The sequence below is a fragment of the Tetrao urogallus genome (assembly GCF_951394365.1).
Source record: "Tetrao urogallus genome assembly, chromosome: 1".
Classification (NCBI taxonomy): Eukaryota; Metazoa; Chordata; class Aves; order Galliformes; family Phasianidae; genus Tetrao; species Tetrao urogallus.
In genome coordinates, this window is record NC_136813.1 from 1683910 (window position 1) to 1711592 (window position 27683).

The following is a 27683-nucleotide window of genomic DNA, read 5'->3' on the forward strand; positions in this document are numbered from 1 at the left end:
GGCGGAGCGGAGCGGGGTTGGTGGCGGCCCGGGCATTCGGTGAGGGCCGGTGCGGAGCTTTGCGTCGTGTTCGTCGTTTTCGTTGTTATGTCGGCTCTGGAGAAGCAGCTGCACCTGGGTCGGCTTCCGACGAGGCCTCCTTTGCCTGGGGGTGGCGGTCAGTCCGGCTCCAAGATGCGCATGGGGTAAGTGAGGGAGGGGGGTGGTGGGAGTCTGAGGGGAGAGAGTGAGGCCTTCGTCATTAGGGAGGGTTGGGTGCTTGTGAGAAAGGGGGGATGGGGGGTTTCGGGGGGTTCTCCGTGCTGGCTGCAGCTGAGAGGTGTTCTATGGCGTGTTGGGGGGGGGGGGCGTTATAGAGGGGTTGCAGGAGAGGAGGGTTTTCTGGGGGGACTTTGTGCCTGGGGGAGGTGGGAGGGGGAGGGAGGAACGTGGCGGCTGATGGGGATGGGGGTTGGCGTGTGAGGGTCTTTCTGTGTGGGGTGGCAGCTCTGTTGAGGTGGTGAGTGGTGTGGTGGGCCTCCGTGAATGGTGTAGAAAATATAGAATCAGGGAACGGTTGGATTGTAAGAGCCCTCACAGCCCCTCCCCCCCAGCTCCAATCTTTCCATGGGCAGGGACATCTCCTACTGCCCAGTTGCCTGCAGCCCCATCTATGGCCTTGGGCGCTGCCAGGGTTGGGCACCGAGATCTCTGGACAGCAATGTCAGGGCTGCACCACCCTCTGAGGATAGGATTTCCTCCTTACATCTAATCTAAATGTCCCCTTTTTTGGGTTAAAACCATTGTCCCGTGCCTAGAATTCAGCTCTTTTCTCAGGAGAGAGTCACTAGGAAAGTTTCCTCAGACTTTTTTATCCCCATATCCAGTGAGCGTCAGGGATAAAGCAGCAGGGCAGGCAAGCTGAAACCACGGGGAGATTTAGATTAGATATTCGGAGGAAATTCTTTACTCAGAGGGCAGCAAAGCCCTCGCACTGCTGTCTAGAACTGTGGGTGTCCGATCCCTGGAGGTACCCAAGGCAGTGGATGAGACTGTGGGCTGCCTAAGCCGATGAGGAGCACCCAGCCCACAGCAGGGCTTCGAGTTCTCTTCCATCCCAAGCTATTTTATGTTTCTGTGATTCAGTTAGAATTAGTGTCTTGGGACATCCCATTGGTGGCACTCTTCTCTGAGTCCTTTAGTTTGAAGGGAGAGTCTGTGTGTTGTGATACGTATGTCATGGTGGCAACTCAAAGTCAGTGAAATCATGGCTGAGGGGGGGAAAGTGCTTTGAAATGTTATTTAGATGTTGTTTATCTCAGAAGGTTATATGAAGCTGTAAAATGGTGAACTCTGCCAAGAGATTAAGGCTGTGCTTTGAGTGATGGCAGCATTTCATCTGGGATAGGCCAGTACTGTACAGCGCAGGGTAAAGGGATGTCAAACCTCTTAAACAAGAGTGAGAACATCTTTTGGAAGCATGAGAGAAGATGGACTGGAATCAAGCTGCGTGGATGGGAACTAACAAGGACTGACTGGATGAGGACAACTTCAGCAGAAGCTTTGTTCTTTAGTGAGGGGTCAGGGGGAGAAAGTGGGCTGCAAATAGGAGAGCATTGAAGTATACCAGTAACTTCATCTCCAGAGGTGTGAGGGAGAAGCTTGTGCTCCTAGCAGGTGCCTGGCTATGGTAGAAGGGGTGCAGGGTGCTTTGTGGAGTGAAGGAAGCTGGTGTTAGTCACCAGGACGTGGGCTCAGGCTGCTGTCTGTCAGCCCCGTGCAAAAGGCAGGAGAGCATAGATTGGAGTAGAATAACAGAAACAGGAGCAGTTGATTAAACCTGGAAAAAAAATGCTTTTTAAGTGGTGTCTGAATTTCCATACAGAGATCTGGGCTGTGACAAGACCACAGGCTGACCCTTTGAGGGATGCTGCCCTCCGTGTGAGAGCTTGCAAGGGCCAGATGTGTGCTGCACAGCTCCTGATGGCATTGAGTGCTCCATTTGGAGGTTAAAAATATCCTACAATTCCTACAGGAGATCTCCTTTGCCTTGATGCATGAAATCAGATAACTGAGAGAAATAATGAAAACGGCAGCTGTAAAAGACTGAGATAAAATGTTTGGGTGTTTATGGACGCGAAAGGCATCTAAACGACAGGTAGTTCTCTCCTTTAAAACATAGTTTTAAAATGTTTCTTTTACATTGTGTTCTTAACAGTATATTTGAATGGATGCAGTGCAGTTGACGTAGTTACAATCTGAACTAATTCTAACAAATCTCCATGAAATACATTTTTTCCTTCTAATGTGGATTAAGGAAAAGCTAAGCTCCGTATGTAAGTAATGGCATGGCCTTGAGGCTAATCAAAAAGGTGGCATTTAGGGATTAATTAGAAAGAAGCAGTCCTGAATGTTGTGTTGTAAAGCATGAGTTCACTCAGCTCTGTTGTGAGAGTCTTGGGATTACACAGGAGTGTGCAGAATGTTACATGTGGTACATATAAAACCAGATTTAATACTGGCTATTTAATTATGCCACTTAAAATGGGACTAACCAAGTTTCAGTGTATTTCAGAGCAGTTTTGTGGACTGTAAACTTTGTCAGCAAGCTAATTCTTTCCATAAAGCACTGCACACCTGATGGCACTGTAAACAAATCCCCTGTTTAATGAAGTCTTCATAGCTCTCTAATAAACATAAAGACTTCCAATGTTGGTGTTCAGGTCCAGGGGAAGGAAAATGAGTTTGCAGTTGGTGTTGCTGCTGGTGTTGGCTCCTGCCAGATGTTTCCTGGAGGCAGTTGTCCCTGTGGTAGTGATAAAAGGCAGGACTCCATTTCCTGTAGCATCAGGTGAGCTGCGTTCTGCTGGAATCGGTTGGGTGATGGAGGCAGTGCTGTCTGCTGGGGATTGGCTGCAAAGGGCTGCTGTGCTGTGGGATGCATCTCCCATGCTAGTATTGTTGCTGGGCATCCACTCTCATGATAATCTTGATTAGGAAAATAAGGAAATTAAAGGCTGCCCAAACTTAATGAGGTGCAGATCCAGCGCCTGTGGTATTTCTTGCTTCTCTTATCCTTGATGGTTAAACAAATGCATTTCAATTCAGCATCTGCAAGGTTGATTCTAATTGATTTTATGATGGGTATCTGTGGGGTATTTCTCATGTTGAGCAATGTTTGTGTTGGCAGAGTGCTTCTTGGTCACAGTGCTGTAAGCTATGTAATGCCTCCCATCTTTCCAATCTTTGGAAGGTTTTTGAATGCTTCATGTCAGAGAGGGAAGCGGCCGTGAAGGGATGTTGGTTTTCTGTTGTTTTATAACACTGTCAGTCTTTTTTCCTTTCAAAATCTTTCAGAAGAGTCTGTTGTCGTGGGTGGGGATCAAAGCTTCACATGTCCTTCCCTCAGTGGCAGCTGGGTGCAGTTTATACACAGTCACACTGTGGTCACGCAGCCCTGGTTGCTCTGTGGGCTCAGCATTTTGTCTCCTGTCACCTTTTCTTCTCCCCTCCTGTTGATCTCATCCTACGTTATGGTTGGTTTTGGACAGCAGTGCCCAAAACTGGAAACTGATTGAACTCTTTCACACACCTGTGGACTGGAAGGATTATTTCACGTATAGGAATGAAGTTACCATCCACAGATGCACCCCTCAGTGGATTGTTTCTTTGTTTTTAATGGCTCTGCTCAGGTTGTTTTCATAGAATCATCAGAGAACGGCCTGGGTTGCAAAGGAACTCAATGCTCATCCAGCTCCAAGCCCTGCTGTGTGCAGGTCGCCAACCAGCAGCCCAGGCTGCCCAGAGCCACATCCAGCCTGGCCTTGAATGCCTGCGGGGATGGGGCATCCACAGCCTCCTTGGGCAACCTGTGCCAGTGCCTCACCACCCTCTGTGAAACCCTCTGAAAAGATGAGGTTTAGCTACCAAAGGAGGATGTGATCAGCTATTCTTTGACAAGTGTGTGACTTTCAGCAGGGGCAAATCTAGAAGGCTCTACTGAAGTGATCCTTTAAAAATCAAACTCTTATAGGGAACAAAAGTAATTAAAATTAGAGAAAGATTTGTTTGCTCTGCTGTCATCTTTTATTTATAAATCTATTTTGTTTCTGGGCACTGATGAATTTCTTAACTTGAAAGCAGGGCCATTAATTAGAATGTATTTAAACTCAATATCCAACAGTCCTGGCAAGCTGGTTGTTCTACAGATAAATGCTTTGCTTCTTGTGCACTGTTCCTCTCGTTGGAATGTTGGGTACATTTTGGTTTTTGTATTAATTCTATCTTTTTCATCAGCCAGGCAGGCCGTGCTCATGTGACTGCATGGGGTGCTTGAAAGAAGAGAGTGCAGTAAGTGAGACTGCAAGTAGGAAAAAAGACCTGAATGCAGCCCTGAGGTTTCTCAGGCGTCAGCCATCCTTGGCGTAAAGGCAAGTTGCAAGGGTAGGATGCTTCCTTCAAAGCATTGTTTTCAGATATCAGCTTGGTGAGGAAACCTTTGTCACAAGTACAGAGGAATTCTCAGCCCAAATACCTTAAACTCTTTGACAGAAAAGATGTGATGTTGTGGATGCCCCATGCCTGGAGGCTGGCTGGATGTGGCTCTGGGCAGCCTGGTCTGGTGGTTGGCAACCCTGCACATAGCAGGGGGTTGAAATTAGATGATTATTGTGGTCCTTTTCAACCCAAACCATTCTGTCATTCTATGAATGTTTTGCTTGTAATAAAATATCACCCATTACTGCATCCAAACAGGTGAAAACAGACTTGTCATATTGCACTATGATCACTTCCTTGTGTTTCTTTACTGAGAAGTCTCCTTCAAGCAGTTCAGCTGGCCAGAAATTGGCTGTGCTTGTCCCTGGGGCTGAGCTCAGCTCTGCTCTACTTTGTGCATCTCAGCTGTGTGTGCATCTGTGGGCTCCTCCACACCTCTGGCAGTGTATCAGCAAAGCAATGCATGGGGAAATGCAAATCAGCGCAGTGAAGCAGCAGGGATATTGAATCCTTGATTAGCACAGAACACTGATATAAATATTGAAGCAAAAACACAGGACTGCGTGGTTAAAATGGCTGCTGCAGCGTAGTTTCGCTGGGCTCTTGTAGCACAAGATGTATGCTGGCATTCTGTAGGATTTCACAACACATTGCACTGATTTCTGCTACCTCTGTCCTCTTGAGTTGCAGCCTGCTCATCTGCAGACACGTGTGTGCTCTTCCAGCAGCACCCTTCCTGCTGGCACTGTGCTCTCCTGCCTCTAAGTGCTCTCTGCCCATATTGCTCAACTCGACAGAACTGTCTTATCCAAACCTGAATTTGTCTGCATCTCTTTGGTCTAAGTGGTGCGTGAAAACCAGCAAGAAGAACCTGAAGTTCATTTTTAAGGGCCTACATAATGGAGCAAATGTAAGCTTGTCATAGCATCATAGAATGGCCCAGGTTGGAAGGGAGCTCAAGGATCACGAAGCTCCAACCCCCCACCAATGCAGGGCCACCAACCTCCCCATCTCACAGCAGCCCAGGCTGCCCAGGGCCCCATCCAACCTGGCCTCCAACACCTCCAGGGATGGACGGGGCATCACAGCCTCTCTGGGCAGCTGTTCCAGCACCTCACCACTCTCTCTCTAAGGAACTTCCCCCTGACATCCAACCTCCAGCTGCCCTCCCTCAACTCCAAACCATTTCCCCTTGTCCTGCTGCCATCTCCCCTTTCCAAGAGCTGACTTTGAGAGCTGATGCTTTCTGCCTCCACCTTACGTTCTATTCTTGCCAGTTTAATTAGTTTATTTAAAATACTTCTTGTCGGCCATGGCAATCCTTAAATAGATTATATTTGATTTCCTTTGCTCAGGTTTTAAGTACAATGCAAGGATTATAGATAATGATCCATGCATGTGATGTTTTGCAATTGCCTTCGTAGTTGTAAATGATCTCTAAGGAAAAGGAATCTCTAAAAATGGTTCTCTCTGCTTGATACAAGTACTTTTTTATGTTTATTTTTGAAATAGCTGAAGGCAAAGCCCAACTCATTGGTGAGAAATTTGGTGAAATATTTGGGCTCCAGTTGCTCTGGGATAGCTTGCTTTTTGGATCCATTTCCAGTATGCAGTGAAGGGGACAAACAGCACAATAGGATGAGATGAGCTCTAGAGAAAGCCCAGAAGTTCTTTTGTAACTCCAGCTTCACACAGCAGCTGGCTTTGAGTTTCAGACTTCATTGTGGTGAATCCATTTCTGTTTTGGTCTGCTGGATACTTCAAAAAGCAGTAATTAATTCCCCTCAGCTTAAATGTTTGGTCGACAAAACACTTCTGCAACATCAAGGGGCAAAATCACAGCTGCCTTTTACTTGGACTTGCTTCTAGTTTTGCTTGCATTGATGCACCACTAAAAAAGCAGCTCTAAATAATGGATGAAAGGTATTAATTCCAAGAAACAACAAAATCACAGTCAGTTTCTCGTAGCTATTTGCTGCTTTGTGTTCTTCAGATGCATTCACTAGCTGTCTCATGGGAAAACAGTGCTCTTATTCTTGCCCTCTGTCAGGTTCAGTAGTAAATTGAAGGTCCCTCGTGTTTCCCATCAGTGTGGATTGGAGGCAAGAACTTTGTTTAAATTGCAATCTGCACGTAGTTACATCAGAGGTGACAGTAGTTCTCAACTCCCAGGTCCTCTTCACTGCCTACAAACATAAGAGTTTTGGTCTGTATTGTTCCCAGGTATTTCATATCTGACCCACAACTCCTAGCACTTCCTCTGAGCTGTTAACTCCTATTAAATGGAATTTGAAGCGTTTGCTAATAACACTAAATCAAGCAATATGACAAGAAGTGGAGTGACATGGTGCCAGGGAACAGCTTGGCTCTGATTTCATGGGTTGCTCCTACAACCTGTGAGTTGTTCTTCATGGATCTTGTCTTTCTGTCAGCACCTGACTGCCTTCTGCATGAACATTTTAGCAGGAGGTGGTCAATAGACCTTACAGAAGCTTAGCAGTAGACTTTGCACTGGGCTTGGGCTGCCACACGTGGTGCTGGAGGTAACAAATCTCTTGTTTCTGCCCTTGTTTTTTCTGTTTTGTTTTTTCTACCTTGCTCAGGCTTTTTTTACCCAGACAAATCAGAAGGAGCAGTGATGCAGTGGCACAGGCTGCCCAGGGAAGTGCTGGGGTTGCCACCTCTGGAAGTGTTCAAGAACTGTGGGGATGTGACACTAAAGATGTGGTCAGTGGGCACGGTGGGGTGGATTGGGATTGGGTTTGGGGATCTGAGGGGTCTTTTCCAACCTCAATGAGTCTGTGATTTTATGATCCTACATACAGCAGCTGTGCTGGTGCTCCTGGAAGGCCTGCTAGTTCCAGGAGGAGATGCATGCATCAGGTCAGCCTGAAAGGCCTGAAAATAACATCAGTGTTATGAGAATGACATCCAGGTTATCTGATCTCAGAGAGGTGGGGAACGAATGTGCTAAAGAGTAATTGAAATAAAGTGATTTACCTTCTTTCTCCAGTCCTCTGCCCTGCATCACTCCTGGCATAGTGTTTAACCAGATAAGGCTTTTACTGTATGCTCTGTTTTCCAATCTTAGTTGTATATTTCTTGGAATCCTCTTCAATTTTGTCCTCAGTGATTGATTCCAGCCACAGGTATGTTATTCCAGGCATGCTGGCGTGCATGTCTTGTGCAGTAATAATATGGTCTGTGCTCCAGATTGAAGGTTATCCCTGAGGTTTCCTGAGATGGTGCTTTGCAGAACCATCTGCCCCTGTTAATGCAGTTTCTTTGTTCCCATTTGTGGGACTTCACCTTGTTAGGTCTGTGCTTTCACAGAATTGTAGGGGTTGGAAGGGACCTCCAGAGATCATCGTGTCCAACCCCCCTGCCAAAGCAGGTTCCCTACAGCAGGTCACACAGGTGGGCATCCAGGCAGGTCTTGAACATCTCCAGAGAAGGAGACTCCACCACCTCCCTGGGCAGCTTTGTTCTTCATCCCTCAGAAATGGAGGTGACACCCTTTGTTTTTGTGTAAAGGGAGTTCCTGTGTGTTACTCTGCAAACCTGGGGGTGTTTTGCTGTTAGCCAAATGAGACTTGCTTTGGGAATTCTTCATGTTCAGCCCAGGAACTAACACTTGCAAACTTTCTCATCTCACAATGGAGGGAAGGTTACAGGGACTTCCTGCTGTTAACCAGGCGTATGGATCACACTGGAAGGAGCATAGCCACCTGGATAAGGATATCTGCCCATCACATCGAATTATTGAGGACAGTCAGACCTTAAACCAGCAATAATGTGCTGTAGGGAAGTCTGACTGCACCGAAATGTGGGATTTTTAAAGGGTGATGAAACTTGTTGTTGTTAACTGCTATAGAAAAACAGGAGATGGGAAATTATCCAAGCTGTGGGCTGTTTGCTCCATCTCCAGCAAGAAGCAGAAATGGTCCAGAGAGCTTGATGGGGGCTGGGGTGGCATCCAGGCAAGGGGAAAACGAATAAAGCAAGACTCTCAGCTGGAAAAGCACATGGTCAAACAGGAAAAAATGTGATAGGGGTTTGTACAGTCATTAATATTGTAGTGAACAGGCAAAGACACTCATAGCGTGGGATTAAAAGCAAACAAAGTACTGCTTTTGTGCTGAAAGCCTAATGAACTTGTGGCACTGTTGTCACAGGTGCTGTGGAAGTAGATCTGGCTGGAAGTGACTGGAATTTTATGTGCCAAACTCATGGGATCTGTCCTCCATGAGTGCAGCACAGTGCTGAGGATGCGGCCTCTGGCTCTGGAGATGGGTGAAAATTTGGAGGCATGTCATACCCTGCTCCCTCCTTAAACCTTTCCAGAGCACTCTTGCTGCCACGTTACGGCATGGATGGAGCTTTACCTTCTCTCATCACACCAGTTCTTGTGGTCCTCCATGATAAACCATTGGAACTCAGGTACCTTAGAATCACTGAATCGTTAAGGTTGGAAAAGAACTCCAAGGTCCTCAAGCCCCCCCCCCCACCATGCCCACTGACCACATCCTTCAGTGCCATTCCTCCGTGGTTCCTCACCACCCCCAGGGGCTGTGACTCCCCCACCTCCCTGGTGGCAGCTGTGCCAGTGCATTACTGCTGTTGGGAGGAGAATCTTTCTCTACTATCCAACCTTGAAGCTCGTATCAATCATCTGAGTTGACTGCGTTTCATACCAAGTCTTTGCTTATGAAGTTTATCATTAGTTATTGTTTTGGAAGGAGGTTAAACTGAGGCAGTAGAAGAGATTTTCTGAGTTTACATGTGTATGTGTGTGACATCTCTTATTGAACTGAAGTTTGACAAGAAGAATACCGAAGTCTGGAAACCCCCAGAAGTGAATTTTGAATATTCAGGGGGTGGTTGTTTTATGTTATTCTAGAAATATCATGGGGAAATAAGAGTTTTATTTTTACAGAACTGAAAAGGTGCTTTATGTGCTCATTTCTCTTTCTTTAGGAAGCCAAGAATTCAGGGGAAGCTTCCTTCAATAGAAGAGATTTTATTCTGTGAAGGTCTTTCACCCCCACACCCAAGCCTGATTTCCATATTGTGTGCTGATTGCCTCCCCCAGAAGAGCTTCAATGCAGAAAGGCTGTTAAAATGGTGCTCTGTTACTCATCCTGTGTACTGGGCTTGAATCTAGCTTGATTATGTCACTGCCAAAATTAAGCACTACTCTTTTAGCCTTAGCAAATGGGTATATTCACTGAGCTGAGGAAACAGATTTCACATCCACTGAGTCATTGGGGAAATTCTTATTGCAGAGCCTTTCTTTAGTGCTGGGGGTACAAGGAGAGGGCACAGCTGCACCTTTAATGGAAGCAAAGAATAAATTGGCTCGTCAGCTGGGCACCTTTGAGAGTCCTGGGTTGTGTAATGTCCACAGAACGCATCTTCTGTGTTCACCCTATAATTTAGGGGAGTTGCATCTCCAAGGTGCTGGGTGCAGCCTGAAATCGGTGCTGCTAATTTGAGGCATCGTTCGTTTGTTGCTGTGTTTTGTGATGTACTTGTCAACAAGCTGTGGCAGAAATTAGTCTTGGTTATAAAGAGGGGTTGAGTCTCTGTGTGAGGAATAAAGATTGTGATCTGCGTTTTGGAAATGTGTTATTGGGAGACCCAGGCTTTGTTTTAGTAGCCATGGTGCCCAGATCTCACCATTGCAAGTCCTAGTCATGGCTTACAGTCATAGTTAGGGGTCATTAAGGTTGGAAAATGACAACACACCCCACCATAAGTTATTGTAATTATATAGTATTGGACTTGGTGATCCTTATGGGTCCCTCCAACTTGGGTTATTTTGTGATTAACCTGGGAATAAGTGTCTGCTGAAGCCTGGAAGCCCATTCTTCCAAGGAAGTCTTATCAGCATCTGATGTGCAGTCTTGTCATTATGGTCCTTAACTTAAAAAAGTTTTTCTCAGCTTGGAGAAGAGAAGGCTGCAGGGAGACCTCATGGTGGCCTTCAGTGCTTGAAGGGAGCGGATAAACAGGAGGGGGAACGGCTGTGTGTGAGGGTGGGTGGTGACAGGCCAAGGGGAATGGCTTGAAAGTGAGCCAGGGGAGGTTTGGGTTGGATGTGAGGAGGAAGTTTTGGAGGCAGAGGGTGGTGAGGCAGTGGCACAGGTTGCCCAAGGAGGCTGTGGATGCCCCATCCATCCCTGCAGGCATTCAAGGCCAGGCTGGATGTGGCTCTGGGCAGCCTGGGCTGCTGGTTGGCGACCTGCACACAGCAGGGCTTTGAGCTGGATGAGTGCTGTGCTCCTTTGCAACCCAGGCCATTCTGTCATTCTATGGTTTTTACAGATCCTGCTTTTTTAGGACAGTTTGACTCTGAATGATATTTCTTCTGAAATTTGAGGGAGTTTGTGGGAAAGTTCCCAGCAAGTACCCAAGTCTCCCAGCAAGTACTAATTTGACTTTTAATAAGATGCTTCATTCTTAGATCCCATGCTAGATTGGTAGCATCCTGTAGCATAGCTGACACTTTACATTTCAAAGCCGTGGTGTCAAGGTGACTTCTGAGAAGGGCATTCCCTTTTTTTTTTTTTTTAACAATGATTCATGGGCTGAGTCATATTTTGGATGGCTTCCTGCTCTCCCAGTCATGTCAGCACCATATTGCTCCCATCAGGACGAGAGAAGAACCATTTCATGCAGTCAGACGGCTGCTGACTTTTGAAGGGAGTGATCTGTAGCTGTTACAAATTGAGAGATGGTTCTGTGGTGGGATCTTTAAATATTTGCCCTGCTCCCTTTTACTTTTCCCTCGATGTTGGTGTGTGTAGTCTTAATTGCTATTGCTTGGTCTTCCTTGGTATTGCTTTGTGATGAAGTATTCTCATTCTGTCTCCATTAGTCTTCACATTCATTCTGATTTCCTCAATAGGAGCCATGATTAAAAAAGACATTTCCTCACCGACTTCAAAATCCATGATCTTGTAAAGGAATTTCACCTGTATATCATTCCAGTCCCAAATTGCTGTGTAACACTGGTATATTCTCCTCAATGTATGCCAATTACAACAGAAGACTCATTATAATACCTCTTAACTATGAAGTTGTTTTTTCTTTCAGCCCTGGAAGAAAGCGTGACTTCTCCCCAGTGCTCTGGAGCCAGTACTTTGAGTCTATGGAGGACGTTGTGGTGGAAAATGAAACTGGCAAGGATATATCCTTTTATTCAGATTAAGGCTTTTCTGTTCTCAGTGACTTTGGCAGCATCACGTGTCTGTTGAGTTTATTGGGGTTCCTTTCAGCTTTTCAAGTATTTTTTCTCATCTCACCTTCTTTTTTTTTTCTCCCCTGTTTGTATGGATCAGCAATCAAAGCATTCCAAGACACATAGCAAGGCAGGTTCATGGGATTGATTCTTTTGCAGCAGTAATCGCTGATTTCAGTAAGTACTTCCAACTGCTCAGTAAGGTATTTTGCAGGCAAAGGACTCCTTAGTTCACATAGTTGAAACTGTATCAGGAGTTATGTTTATTGATTTGTATTAAGTTTTATTAAGACAGTTAACTGGAAATCATTAAACTGTGCATTCATATTCAGTATCAGCAGTACAATACATGAGCCTCAACTCTAAAACAAAGTTAATGCCTACAGATTTCCATAGACCCTTCTGCAAGTAAACTTGTAGGTTCTGTTCCTGTACATCAATACAAAGATACATGCGTCCCCAGGGAGAGTGGGTTGCTATTTGTTGCACCTCAATTTGATGTGCAGACAGGGAAACTTCTCTCCCTGGCCCACTTAGATGTGGTGGTGCCAGCAGGGAGATGTCCAGCAATGTCAAACTAGTTTTTAGTTATTGCTCTCCAAGATCCATGCTCCTTTTCCAAATGTTTGTAGTACTTTTCTACTTCTCTTTAAGCTGACTCCTTTTTGTAAGTCTTTCTGTTATGGACTAATCCAGCTGGTGGCTGTAATCCTCCTTGATGTGCTCAGTTTGAATCATACAATCCTTAAGAGTTGGAAGGGACCTGTGAAGGCCATCTAGCCTAACTCTCCTGCACTGCACAGGGACACCACAACTAGGTCAGGTTGCCCAGGGCCTGATCCAGCCTCACCTGCAAAGTCTCCAGGGATGGAGCATCCAGCACATCTCTGGGCAGCCTGTTCAGTGCTCACCACCCTCACTGTCACAGACTTTTTCCTTACATCCAACCTAAATCTCCTGTTGTGGAGCTTGAAGCCTTGTTCTGCCAGCAGACCCTGCTCAGGAGCCTGTCCCCTTCTTTCCTGTTGCTCCCCTTTAGACACTGACAGGCTGCTCTCAGCTCACCTCGCAGCCTTTCCTCCCCTTCTCCATCTGCACAGCCCCAGCTCTCAGCCTGTCCCCATAGGAGAGCTGTTCCATCCCTGGATCATTTTTGTGGCCCTCCTCTGGATGCTCTCCAACAGCTCCATGTCTCTCCTGCACTGAGGACCCCACATCTGGACGCAGGGCTCCAGGTGAGGCCTCACAGCACAGAGCAGAGAGACAGGATCACTCCCTCACCTTGCTGGCTGTGCTGCTTTAGATGCAGCCCAGGATGCAGTTGGCCTTCTGGGCTGTGAGGGCACAGTGCTGGTTCATGTCCAGCTCCCATCCACCTGTACCCCAAGTCTTTTTTGACACGACTGTGCTCAATCCTTTCATCCCCCAGCTTGTATTGGTAGTAAGAGTTGCCTCAACCCAGATGCAAGACCTTGCACTTGGTTTTGCTGAACCTCATGAGGTTCACCTGGTCCCACTGCTCAGCTTGTCTAGGTACCTCTGGAAAGGAGGCAAAGGCCATGAGTTGGCTTTGGGTTTCCCATTCACAGGCTTCCTGCACCCACCAACAACAGCTGTGTGCTAACTGGGAGCACCCTGAAAAATAGTGTGGGACATAGGGCTTCCCAGGGGTCCTGCAGCTGCCTGTACTTCTGACAGAAGGACAAGAGGTACTTCCAGGACTTCTTTTTGCAAAGTGAAGATTGTTCTATCTGTATTTAAGTAACACAAACCCTGTAGTTTAAGTAGTTTTATAATTTCTAAGCATGCACATCCTACTTTGGTCTATCCATTAAGAAAACCTAATTTCCAAACTATTCCAACCCCTATAACACGTCACTTACTTCTCCTTTGCCAACAACATGTGATGCTCTCAAATGTGAAACATTTTCTTCTTGTTGTTTTACTCACCCATTCATTATTTCATGTTCTCATTAAGTCTGCTTGTCCAATTCCAGCTATGAATTCTTTGTGATGTGCACCATGTCTGCATTCCTTGTGAAGCATCACACTCACCCCTGAGGCTTTATAAGTAGTTCAAAGGGTAATGGACCTGTTTGGATAGGTGATGGACATGGGCACCTTCAGTTCAAGCACATCTGTTCTTTAGGATTTATTGTGTTACCCTGTGACCTTTAACAGAAGCTGCTGCTTCCTTCTGGCAGGTCGTGGTAAGGTGGGTACTTCTTTATGGATGTATATGCCAGAGAGTAGCAGTGTTGCCCTAAAACATCTTGTGTTCTGGCTTGCCTGACTTTTCATCTTAAATGTAATGGAAAATACTCCACATTAAGATTATGTGCTTCGTAGGACCTATTAGTAAGGTTTATTTTTCCTCTTTGTTGTTGCAGAAGGAGGAGAAAAGGTTTAGGCATGAGATGTGTAGGTTGCAGAGGAGGGGAAGTCCTGCACAACAGGAAAAGAGCTCTGAAATTTAAAACAAGCTCAGTTCTGTCCTGGTTATGCTGCACAAACCCGTTGCACAGAGGCAGAAAGGAGGCCTTGAGAATTCAAGCATAGAAACAAAACAACTGTGATTGCAGAATCTAAAATCTAACCATGAAGTGTCCTTAACTGTCCGTACACTTTTCGAATTTACAAAAGCGGATTGGAGGGACCTGTCTTGCTGCTGTTACATGGTGGAGGCCATTCTGCTCTTTCCTGGGCTGTATTTACTGTAAGTAAACTGATTTATAGAGATAGACACTTAGGCAAATGTAGTCCTGTAAGCATGGAGGGCTGCTAACCATTCAGTTGTGTTAAAAGGGGGGAAAATTAATGCAGAAAACAGTGTTATGATCTCCTGCTATGCACCTGACTCAAGTCATCTAAGAATATATATTAGACAATGTATGCAAAGGTGTATCATCTAGGCCACTAATTTCCAGCAGCATCCCAAACTTCCACATAACTTGCATGTTTTAATGAAGTGTTAAGGCAAATCTATCACAGTGTTCCCATGAGGTTTTTCTTGGTTTTTTATTTTTGGAAGGCTGCTTTCCAATTTTCAACACTCCTATCTCATCACAACACTTTTACTTTGCATGGTTGAGATCCTGTTCAAGGAATCTCGTTTGCTGCTCTCTGAAACATGGACAGAGGTTGTAGCAACAGGAGCAAGCACATGAGCTGATGGAACCAAAGTGCCATCCCTAAACCTGTTCCTTTGTTTAGGAAAAAAAAATAGGAGCAAAAAGCAACAAAACCAGAGCCAGGGAAGAAAATTGAAAGGATTGCAGGTAAAGTAAAATCTCAAAGTATCTGTTATTTCTATTTGGGATGTCAGAATGATAGAATCATGGAGGTTGGAAAAGACCTAGGATCCTTGAGTCTGACCACAACCCATCCTGCTGAATCATGGCCACATCTCCATGGTTCTGGAGCACTTCCAGGAACAGTGTGACTCCACCACCTCCCTGGGCAGCCTGTGCATCACCAGTCTTACAGAGAAGAACGTTTTCCTCATATCCAGTATCTCTTCTGTGCCTACTGTTACGTCAGGCATGTAACAAGGATGAGCTCTTTGCAAGAGTTAATACCAACTGCTCTTGAATTCCCAAGGTGGCTGCTACTACTGCATAATCCTTATGGTGTAACCCATGGGTAAACCTCTGTGTGTTATGACAAGACATCCAAAAAATCATAGAATCACAGAATCACAAGGTTGGAAACGACCTGCAAGATCATCCAGTCCAACCCCCCTCCCATTCCTATCAGTACCACAAGCACTAAACCATCTCTCGTAGCTCGTCATCCAGGCTCCTCTTCAACACCACCAGGGACGGCGACTCCACCACCTCCCTGAGCAGCCATTGCAGTGCCTGACCACCCTTTGAGAGAAAAAGTTTCTCCTAATATCCAACCTAAACCTCCTCTGGTACAACTTCTGGCTGTTTCCTCGGGTCCTACTGTTTGCCTGGGAGAAGAGGCCAGACCCTTTTGCACCATAACCTCCCTTCAGGAAGTTGTAGAGTGCAATGAGGTCTCCCCTGAGCCTCCTCTTCTCCAGACTGAACAATCCCAGCTCCCCCAGCCGCTCCTCGTAAGACTCAATGCCTCTGTAGAGACTCAATGCCTCTATAAATGCGTCATAAGTGGGCTGCAATTTTGGTACGGAATGGCAGTTGGACACCTAGCTTAGTTCATCTATGTCTGCAGCTGTAGCTGAGCCAGAGACTGGTGCAGAAACTTCAGAAACTGCTGAAACTTTGTCTTAAACCTCTTTCTTACTGAATCCTGTCCTTATCAATGTAGATCATTGGTTGCCAAGATGGTCAAGTGATTGGTTTTGGTCATAGTTTCCAAGAGCCTTGGACAAGTTGGATTGAAGGCCATTGCCTTTAACCAGAGGCAGATGTATGAAGCCACATTTTGCTGAACATCTTCCTACAAAATGCCATCACCCTCTCTAGAATTCGTATTTTCAGTAGCAAACCATTTTCACACTTAAAACCTCAAGCTTGTTGGATTTAGGGGAGTGACTGCCATTATAACACTGTGCTTTTGGGGCTTTTGGTGTTACTGCTAGCAGCTGACAAAGGTAACGTAGGTTTCCCTAGGTGAGAAGCACAAATCTGACTGTGCTTTTGGGGAAGGAAGTGGGTGCAATAATTAGCTGTGCCTTTATGCAGCTGGTATTAAATTATTTCCTGTGGGTGTGTTGAAAATAATGTCTGTCCTAAGCAATTAAGCCAGGTATTAAACTTAAAGTACTACACAAACATATATATATATTTTTTATTATATATTATTATATATATTTATAAAATTCACACCCAGAAGAACAACCAAACGTGAAAATCTCAAGCTGGGAGGCTCTGAGTGCCCCAACCTATAAATAGAAGAATAGCCTGCAGAGCCAGAGTGCTGCTTTCTTCTTTTGCTTACTGGCCTGGCAAATTCCTGGCTGATCTGCTTGTGCTTCTCTTGCCCAAAATATTTCTGTTTGGATACAACTTTGGGTTGCTGGACAGCTTCCCATTCTGTCATGTCATGTTGGTGATCCTATGATTCTATGATCCTCTTTCCTCACTCTCTGATGACAATGGTTTGATCTTTAGCAGAAGGCATCTCATCTGCTGAGTTAAGTCATTGCTTAGGAGCATGAGCAGCTTGCAGATTGAGGCTTTGGGGTGAGTTTTGGGGTCTGAAGTACGAACTTGTGGCTGTTTGAATTGCACTACTGCACTCATTTAGGAGTTGAAGAGCTGAACAACCAAACGGGAGGCCTGGTTGCCTTTCAGATCTGCTCCTTATGTGGGTGGTTGTATTAACAGTCCCTCAACAAATTCTCCCATTGCTCCAGGGCTGATATTTAAATAATCAATGATTCTTTAACACAAAATTCTTCCTTCCAACAAAGAAGGCTGTTTAATCACTGCGATGCCCGAAATAACTTATGCAAATGGAGCTGTCAGCAACAAATGGAGTCATCATCGCCTTGCTTTAAAAAGATTCCTCTCTTGTTCCCCTCCAACATCTTTGGACTAATCAATTTTGTACATTCCAACCTTACTGTGAAATTCCATTCTGTAAGATCCAAGTGAAGAAGTGCTGCAAGGCAGCTGCTTCATCTTCATGGCTGCTGTGTAGCTGGGGCTAATTTTGGAACACGTGTGGCTTGGGAAAGGGGAGCATTGATTGCTTCAGCATCTCAACTGCTACAGGACTTGAGTTTGCTTTCTTAGGAAACACAGGATGTCTTAAAGCACAATAAAACACGTGTTCTTCTCAGAGACGATGTGAACAATGGTGGGGAGGATTCCATCCTTGAGCTCTGCTCAAATGAGGGCAGCTCGTGTGGGCTGTTCTTTGTGGGAGCTGCAGGTTCAGCTGTTGGGAGCGGAGGTTCTGTCCCACCATGCCAGTCCTTGCTGCTGTTCCACTCTGTGCTTGATGATGCGATCCTTTTGCAGGTGAGATGTGGCACTTTGCAAATTACGTTGTCTTTTTCCTTGCAGTCTGCAATCATCAGCAGGATTCAGTGCAGGATTGTGGCTTTAGATCTCCGAGGCCACGGTAAGTACGATAAATACAGGAGTTTAAATAACACATAAGCACATTGCTGACTTGCCTTTTAAAGGAGATGGTAATGAATCCTTCCCAAAACGACTGAGAAATTATCCTGAAGGCATCCTTGTTTTTTTCATTCAATGGCAGGGATGGGTGAAGTGGTGTAACCCCATATATGAGCACTCAGCTCCCTGTGCCTTTGTGCAGGGTGATGGTGGGCTTCCTTCTTCCTGCATGTTGGCAGCGACCCCTCCTCTATATTTTCATAACCTAAAGGAGGTTTTTACCATTCAAAATAAAGTGTGTTCAGTTGTAAGGTACACTGTTAATATGGAAACACTCCCATGACTGTTCCTGCCCCTAAGCCATAATGTGACAAAGTACCAAGAGTTTCTGGTTAATTCTGGGCTCTTTAATTGTTCATGATAACTGAAATGGAGTCTTTTCTAACTGTGCCAGAAAGCTTTGTACGTTTCTGCTCCACTGAGAGCTCTGAAGGTTTTCAGCTTACAGGAACTTGTTTTGTTCTTTCAGGAGAAACAAAAGTTAGGAATCCTGAAGATTTGTCTGCGGAGACAATGTCAAAGTAAGGAAGCTTATGTGCTCCCCTCCCTACTTCACTTTCCACATACCTATTTTCTTTCCTTGATTAAACAGTAAGCATTGGAGGATTGGACCTTCAAGGTCCATTGATTGGACCTTCATTCAAGGGAACTGGAAGGTGGTTTTATTTCACATAATTCTGGTAGCTTTCGCTTCTTTTCCTTCTGTTTTGGGACAGCTTTAAAATTTCTTTAGAATTATACCTCTGCCAGCTGAGTTGTATTTCACAGTGCACTCATTCTTTAGGTCTCCCTTTAGTTGTAAAGCCACTTTACAGATCAGCAGCTTCACTGCAGGGAGTACTTTAAACCTGCAATGCTCAGTAACACTGGAGATATCCTAATAGAAGGGAAAAAGCCTTCCTCAGGCTTGACTGATGTAAGCATTTTAGCTTGAAGTCACCGGTCTGGTGGTGGTTCTTCTGCTTTTGAGCAGTCGGAGTGTATCTGCCTTGGAAGTTGTGGATGCCCCATCCCTGCAGGCATTCAAGGCCAGGCTGGATGTGGCTCTGGGCAGCCTGGGCTGCTGGTTGGTGACCTGCACACAGCAGGGGGTTGAAACTGGATGAGCACTGTGCTCCTTTGCAACCCAGGCCATTCTATCATTCTATGATTGGACTGGAAGCATCTCCCCAGTGTGCTTCACATAATCAGGTTGCTTTTACAGACTGTCCTGACCTGCTTTGGGATGCAAATCCCCTTCTTCACAAGCTGCAGAAAAGCAAGCAGTTCCTACTAAGCAAATCTTGTTATGTCTACATTGAGTACAAAGAGTGTCTTTCCTATGACTACAATTAAACCAGGAAGGACTTTGTAACCTTCCTATGAACAAATCTACTGGATTTGTTGTGGGGAGGCCATGTGTGAAATGCGTTCTGACTTCCATTGTATTCCTTCTTGCTGCTGCTTACAGCTTGTCAGATCCTGGTACATCACTGTCCTAAGGAGGTGCTGTACGAAATAACTGGGATTTTTTTACATCTGCAGCAGCACTACGTGGAGGAAAACAAGTTGCCTTTTGTTTCTAAACTTCTCTGTCCTCTTAGAAGTGAGCTTAAAGTTTATTCCTTGTTAGCCTTTAAGTGGGAGCTTTACATTATAGTTTGAATCTTTTATTAAATCCTCTGGTTGTGTTCTCCTTGACAGAGCAGTCAGCCTTTCTTTTGACTTACAGTTTACTAGGTGCAAGCTTGCTCCAGTGTTCTTTAAAAGGAAAGCCCATTTTGGCACCTCTGAGGCTACCTTAAAGTACTGTGCTCCTCAATAAGCTTTGGTCTTTAGCCATGCTGCTATTTGGATTTTTTTTGTGAGTCGTGGCAGCCAGCATTCATATACAGCAGTAACAGCTTCAGCTTAAAGCAGGTGCCCTATGGAGGAGAAGGGGAAATCTCTGCTTGCCTTGTGCTGTCTGTACTCCAGTGAGAGTCTGAACCTTTGCTTGTGTTCAGTGTTGTTTATCTTTGCCTCCATCCATGGAGCTTGGCTACTTGTCTCTATTTAACTGCAAAAGGTTTCTCCTTTTAGAGCTGTGAATTTTTTAGCCTGTGCTTCCACAGCAAAAGAATGCAAGGCTTTTCTCACCTTCCATTTAAAACTCCTACCAACTGTTGCCAATCTGAAAGGTTCTCTTTGGGAATGAAAAAAAATAAATAAAGCCCTTTCTGTTTATAAAAAGGAAAAATAGCATGCTTGTTCAGGAAAGTGTCAGCTTTAAACGATTGCCTATGTGGAGCTGCACAGTGATATGACAACAAACTTGTCCCAGTGGTGTGTGAGTTAGATAAGAGAGGATTTGGAGCCAGGCAGCTATCTTGGTTCTGTATTTTTTCCTTCAGAAATGTATCAAGGTAGAGATGCTGACCATTCTTTCACCTTCTTTTGGCAGAGACGTTGGAAACGTGGTTGAAGCTTTGTATGGAGACCTTCCTCCCCCTATCATGCTGATTGGGCACAGCATGGGTGGTGCCATTGCAGTGCACACAGCAGTTGCAAACCTGGTGCCGAGTTTACTGGGTCTGTGCATGATTGATGTTGTGGAAGGTAAGGCTGTGTGTGCTTGGATGTGGTTCTTTCTTTCGTGCTCATCTCTTTATTCTTATCCCCTAAATTCCTGAACACACAAAGTTTAGCCATTTCTTCAATATGTGCCAGTTATATTCTCCTAGCAGCAGTTACCTGTGTGAAATAGTCCTTCTAGTGGATCTTTGGATTCTGCTGGGTGGGATCTGTGGTTGCTGTTCTCAGAATTTGGCTGCAACACTTTCTTGTTATCAAGGAGGGGGCTTTTTTATATATATATACTGCATGGTTGATGAGTGGTTGCTGCTTTTTCTGATGTCCTACTTGTTAATTTTCTAATGTGGGAGTAGGTAGGAGGCTTAGGTGTGCTAAGTTGTATTTTCCTTAATTGCATTAAATCCAATCTGAACCCCAGCTTTCTCTGAAGGTGTTCCCTGGTAGCCAATTCTGTGTAGGCAAACATGGTAATAATTACATCGGATGTCATCACATTAAAATATTTCTTTCTAGGTACAGCCATGGATGCACTGAACAGCATGCAGAACTTCTTAAGGAGTCGTCCCAAAACATTCAAGTCACTTGAGAATGCAATTGAGTGGAGGTAATGTGTGGGCTTATGTAATCTACAAAATCACTTGGCTTTTTTAGCTTGAATCCTGAAGGAAGCAAACTTTGTCAGATTCTTCCTTTGGTTCTCCCATCCCCAGCTGTGCAGTGCTGGGGGAGTGGCTGATTCACCAGAGGGCTGTGCTGCCATCCACAGGGACCTGGACAGGCTGAGAGGTGGCTGAAAGGAACCTCCTGGGGTTTAGCAAGAAATGCAGAACCCTGCCTCTGGGGAGGAGGCTGTGCTGGGGGCACCCAGCTGGAAAGAGTGCAGGAAAGGTCCTGGTGGACAGCATGTGGAGCATGAGCCCTGGTCACTAAGATGCTGCTTTAGGCCAAGTGTCAGCAGCAGTTCAGGAGAGGTGAACCTTCCCCTCTCTTCAGCCTTGGTGAGGCCACATCTGGGATGCTGATCTGGGTCTGGGTAACTCCAGTATGAGAGAGATTAGGACATACTGGAGAGAGTCCAGCAGAGAGCCACCAGGTGATCCCCAGAGGTCTCTTCCAGCCTCGACCATTCAGTGGTTCTGTCAGCAATTCCTTGGCTGATTTGGTGGGACAAGAGAGCTTACAAAGATCATTAATTTCCTGGGAGTTGGCTTGGTGCTGGAGAAGGATCATCCAAGAGCTGCTCCAATTCCCCACCAGCATTTCTCCTATATGTCTTTTAGATTCATAGTTACCTGAATCACCAGCCATCACTGTTAGCTGGCAGATGGTCTGTGACTCATTCTGAATGACTCCTGAGCACAGGTGGTTTGGGTAAAATCTGGTTTTGCTTCTGTTTCTAGGTCTGCTAGTCACCAGTCACTTAGTAATCTGCCTTTCTTCCTTTTTCCTCTAGTGTAAAAAGTGGACAAATAAGAAATCTTGAATCTGCTAGAGTTTCTATGGTCGGTCAAGTCAAACAGTAGGTTGTTTTGTGTGGTTTTAATTGGTTTTAATTTTAAGTTCTTAAAATCTGTTTTACAAATACCTTCACTGCAGAGCATAAATACTCCTGAACATGGAAATTTCTTCTAGGAAATAGATTTCTTTTCGTTTGATCACTGCTGATAACAGCTGAATTGTAGTTGTGGCACCTGGAGAAAACCTGCCCAGAATTTCAGTAGGGCAGAATCCACAAAGAGCTGCATTTAAAAGAAAGAATAAATTAACCACTACTGATTGTGTGCTCTTTGTTTTGCCTTCCTTTCTGCCCACATTGAGGACATAAGGGCTTGTCTAATGTCTCTTCAGAAATGTTGGCCTAAATTGGGTTTGCCTTCTGGCATTTTAGAAATGGTTTAATTCTGCATTTCAGGAGTGGTCCCAGGTGAGTTTGGGGGGCCAACGTGATCTGCTTGTGCTGCTCTGATCCTTGGTGTATCTGAAACCTTTACAAAGGTCTCCACATACGTTGCTAAAAAGAGCTGTTGTTGCTTGTTTGATCATTCCTGCCTCTTTTAAGTACCTGTTTGCACTGATGTTTGCACTGGCATGCATATGCTGCTTTCATCTACAGCTGCTTTTAAACGTGGGGGGGGAATTTTTCCTATCGTGTGTTTGAGAAATAGCTGACTGCTTTTAGCTCAGCAACTTTGTGGTTTTGGAAAGGGAATCAGTTTTTGGTTTTGTTTTCACAGGTGTGAAGGAGCTGCAAGTCCTGAAGGTCCTAAAGCCATCGTGGAGGGCATTATTGAAGAAGAGGAGGAGGAGGATGAAGATGATGAAGGCGGAGTCTCTGTCAACAAAAGGAAGAAGGAAGATGACACTGAGGTAGGGAATTTCTTGCTGTGTTTCAGCACATGTTTGCATGGCACTTCCCTGGCCTGTGGTTATCCAAAGGATTCTGATATAAATGAGAGCAACTCTAGTGGAAGCTTTATATTGGGACTTAAGTTTTTCTTCTTGGCCTCCTCTCATTGATTCCATCATGGGTTGTCACTCGGTTTTTGGTTTTTCTTTCCTCAGGTGCTCTGAATGCACATGGCCTGAAATGGAATGTGAATTGTGAATGAGGAGTGCTCTGTACTGAGCCTGTGTGGTGCTTTTGCTTATTTCAAAGACATGGCAGCATTTGGGAGGTCGTACAATCAATTGCAGCCTAAGAATGTAAATTCCTCAAGGGAGATTCCCCATGTACAAGAAAGACAGAGGAGGGCAACAAGATGAGCAGAGGGCTGGAGCAGCTCTGCTGTGAGGAAAGGTTGAGGGAACTGGGCTTGTTGAGCTTGGAGAAGAGAAGGCTGCAGGGAGACCTCATGGTGGCCTTCAGTGCTTGAAGGGAGCGGATAAACAGGAGGGGGAACGGCTGTGTGTGAGGGTGGGTGGTGACAGGCCAAGGGGAATGGCTTGAAAGTGAGCCAGGGGAGGTTTGGGTTGGATGTGAGGAGGAAGTTTTGGAGGCAGAGGGTGGTGAGGCAGTGGCACAGGTTGCCCAAGGAGGCTGTGGATGCCCCAGCCCTGCAGGCATTCAAGGCCAGGCTGGATGTGGCTCTGGGCAGCCTGGGCTGCTGGTTGGCGACCTGCACACAGCAGGGCTTTGAGCTGGATGAGTGCTGTGCTCCTTTGCAACCCAGGCCATTCTGTGGTTGTATGATTCTGATTCTAAAATCATTACAGCTGATTTATCCCGTTGTTTTTCAGACAGTGCACAAACTATCAGTGCCAGCAAAAAGCAGAAAACTAAGTGCCCTGAAAAATGCAGTCATCTTTCAATCTATAGGTGTAGCTCCTGCTGACCTTCTCACTCCTTATTTGTATGCTTTGGTTGTGATTTGGAACAGAAAACAAGGAGCAAAAGCTGTCTGCTGAGAGCGTGCAATCCACCAGAGGGAGCCAGCATTTTGTCATGCTTCCATATGGAGTTCATTTTACGTGAGCTGTTCCACTGATCACTAATGCAGAGCTCTCTTTCCTCCCTGCAGACAAAGAAGGAGCACTTATACACGTGGCGAATTGAGCTGGCGAAAACAGAGAAGTACTGGGATGGATGGTTCAGGGGCTTATCTAACCTCTTCCTAAGCTGTCCAACTCCAAAGCTCTTGCTTTTAGCTGGTACGTATCTGGTTTAAATTCAGCAGCAGCTCTGCAGTGGTGTCCCAGTTGTGTTTTAGAAAATAAGGTCAGCGTTTGGCTCAAGTCTTTCTCTCAGAAAGCACCCATTTCTTCCACTCTGGCTGTTCTGTGTATCATGTATCATAAAGCAGCCAGTTTGAGCCTTGCATGTTTGGAATTAGGTCAGAGCCTCTAGGATCAAGATGGCACAAAATGATGTGCTGGATTTTACGGCGTTAAATGCTTGCTTTTGTTGTATAAAGCAAAGAGGAGCAAACAAGATCTAAGCTGCCCTTCAGCCTCCAGTACTCTGACACTTTCCTACAGATGTAGGTGTGACTTTCCTCTGAAATCATGGATGTTCTGCAGCCAGCTGTAGGCCCTTCTTGTGCTCTGGTAAAGATAAAAGCCTGGAGCAGCCTGGGCTGCTGCCTTCCTCAGGCATGACTGATGTAAGCATTTTAGCTTGAAGTCACCAGTTTGGTGGTGGTTCTTCTGCTTTTGAGCAGTCAGAGTGTATCTGCCTTGGAAGTTGTGGATGCCCCATCCCTGCAGGCATTCAAAGCCAGGCTGGATGTGGCTCTGGGCAGCCTGGGCTGCTGGTTGGTGACCCTGCACACAGCAGGGGGTTGAAACTGGATGAGCACTGTGCTCCTTTGCAGCCCAGGCCATTCTGTGATTCTACAAGCTTCTAAGCTGTGGAAAAGATGTGTTCTTACAGTTTAGGCAGAGATTCTTTCCTGTCAATTTACCATCATGAGGTGCAGCTGTGAAATGTTCTAATGGTTGTCAAAGGTGATGTTTGGCTCACTTTCTTTTGATACCAAAATTTCTCTTTCATGATGCCTGGTAAAGCCCTGCTTAGTTACATTCATTCTGGAATTTCTCCAGTACATCTGTTTGTTTGATTGTAGGTGTTGACAGGCTGGATAAAGATCTGACCATTGGACAGATGCAAGGTAAATATTTCATTCTGTTACCTTAATGCTCTTTTTGGCTGGCAACTTGTTGCTGTGGGTCCGTGAACAAAGATATGGGGGCAGTAGCCTCTTAGAGGTGCAGTCTGTTTCAAAGCAAATGTGCACTGAGGATTTAGTCAATCCAAAACTATTGGCCTGTGTGTGGTGATAGGAAAGGTAGAGAAATTGAGAAGGGAGAGATTAAATTAGGAGTTGTGATGAGCTTTCTCCATGGTTTTTGTTCAATCTGGTGTCTGATGTTTCCAGCAGTGGGGCTGCCACTTTCTTTTGAGGGATTCAAGATGATGTTCTGCAAGGCTTTCTTTTTAATGTTTTTTTTTCTCCCATTCTAGTGATGTTCCTAGCTTAGAACACTTGAGACCATCCAAAACTGTTTGGCCTCTGGATGTTTCTATCAGATAAAGATTCTGCATCTCCATGCATGCCTTTTTTTTTTTCTTCTGGTCCCAGTTTCATGGATTTGCAAGGCATCTGGTATTGGAAAGTAATATAACATTTATCCTGCTGCCCTATGCTGAAGTGGCCTCACAGGGCAGAGCAGAGGGGGAGGATCCCCTCCCTCACCCTGCAGGCCACGCTCTTTTTCCTGCTCACAGTGAGGCATAGTGAGGTTTGTGAAGAATGCAAGAGCCTCCTTAGAAGAGTTCATAAATTCACAGTGCTTTAAAGGTTCCAGGTTCTGTTGTTTCCTGCATAGGTGAAAACTGCTTCCCTAAACTGCTGTTCAGGAAGCAGGACTGCTTAAAAAGTGATGACTCTCTTAATCTGCAGGGAAGTTTCAGATGCAAGTCCTTCCACAGTGTGGCCATGCAGTCCATGAAGATGCTCCAGACAAGGTGAGCTCTGCCTGGGGGTGAAGCTGCGTGCATCGTGGTCTCCACTGCTTGAACACAACAGGGGCCATTGCTTGCTATGAAGCACAGTTTTACACCATGAGAGCCTTTTGGACATGATACCATCACTGTTTTTTTTTGCATAGCAGCTTGGATTTCATCATATTTTTAAGCTGACTGGAAAGCCTGAGTTGAGATGTTAGATGAGATACAGAGCTTGGCTATAGGTTTAATTCTCAAGCTGGTGCTGGTGGGACTAACTGTTACCATATGGAGTGTGGTTCCCTTTAACCTCCTGCCTTCCCTCTAGAAGCTTTTCACTCTTCCTAGCACTAAACCACAGCGTTTGGAGCTCATCTGTGTTGTGCTGGGTTGGGTGGCTCAAGTTCTCCAAATATGAAACAAATGCTATTGAAACGGTTTGCAGGCTGAGGAAGCAGAGTGACTGCTGTGTATTGCTGCAGTTTGTGTCCTGACAGGAGGGCTGATGTGTCACTGGAGCCTGTGGTTGGGAACAGGACTGGTTTTAAAGCTTGTTCTGCACCATGAGTGCAAAACTCAGCCTGCCAGTGCTTCCCTTTACCGATCTGAAGGAATGGCTCTCACCTGAATGCTGCTGTGCTTTTCAACATGGCTTCTAAGTGGTGTGATCAGTGCCAGAATGCTGTCTTGATTTATTCTTAGGAATAGCAATGGTTTCACCTAACCTTTCTTTTTGCATGCTAAATTTAAGAAATTACTGGAAGAGGTGGTGAAAAAACTTCATGGCTGTGTGGTGAGTGCAAAGGTGCAAGCACGTGTCTCCTTTTAGACTTGAGCCTGCGGGACAGAAGTCTTCGTTTCAAAGCAGCAGACTTCATTCAGCAAGAAGACCCAAGGGCACATAGTGCAGCTGGAACTGCTGCATCCTCTGAAGGCTCTCTGGATTTCTGGTTGTCTTCACCTCCCTTTAAGTTCTCACCTAGTTTTCCTTCCTCCAGGTCGCTGAAGCTGTTGCGACGTTCCTGATCCGTCACAGGTTTGCAGAGCCCATCGGTGGATTCCAGTGGTAAGGCTCTGTGAGAGCTGCAGCTGGGCAGTCTGTGAGCACAGTCCTTGCTCTCCCTGTGTGCTCGTGGCTTTCGGTGTGGGAGGTAGCTGGGAGTTCTGGCATAATGCTGAAACCACATATAAACAAACAGCTTGGCATCACAGCCAGGAATTATTTGATGTTTGTGTTCCCTGTCAACTTTTCACGTACTGTCTCGTGTTAATGAAGCCTTCTTCCTTGGAGGGAAGGAGTGAAGGCAGATCTCACTTTGCTGATTGCTTTCTCTATAGCCTGCCAGAAGGCAGAATTACAAGCTTTGTGGTATTTGGTTTAAGCAGGTTTTTATGTACGTAATCAAGGCTCTGTGCCTTGACAGCAACTCGTACCATGCTGCTTTGGCCAGGGAGTGCTGCTCAAATCAGACAGGTAGAGCTCTGTGCTTCGTTGTGCAGGCTTTGTCTGCTGACCCCAGGTGTACTGAACTCAACTGTAGGAGCCAGGTCTCTGTATGGCAATGAGAGTGGATTGTCACTGGTAAGGTTGCTTGGAAAGCCTCCTGAGGGTACAGCATCATAAAGGCAACGACTAAACCAGTGCTCAGACCACGCTCACTAATGGTACTAATCAGCCTCAAGGCCATCTGTCATGTGTCAGTGAGCAGCCCTGAGAAATTCTCTTGCTTTATAGCTGAGAATTCTTCAACAGAAGCTATACATTCCAACATGTACAATGCTGTGGGACTGGTGATACTAAAGGGGTGTTGCTGAGTGATCTCTCCTTTCCCCTTTGTCCTGTGCCTTTGGG

General features: G+C 45.6%; 1 protein-coding gene across 1 annotated transcript; it reads left to right on the forward strand.

Moving 5' to 3' along the window:
* Positions 1–87: 87 nt before the first annotated feature.
* On the forward strand, positions 88–26901 carry PPME1 (protein phosphatase methylesterase 1; the record flags this gene model as incomplete). Its single annotated transcript, XM_079540748.1, has 13 exons — positions 88–185; positions 11575–11668; positions 14343–14435; positions 17719–17776; positions 18305–18356; positions 20258–20412; positions 20902–20992; positions 21842–21907; positions 22623–22755; positions 23907–24036; positions 24951–24995; positions 25788–25852; positions 26830–26901. 13 exons carry the CDS (start codon positions 88–90, stop codon positions 26899–26901), a joined length of 1152 nt encoding a protein of 383 aa, XP_079396874.1.
* Between the last annotated feature and the right edge of the window lie 782 nt (positions 26902–27683).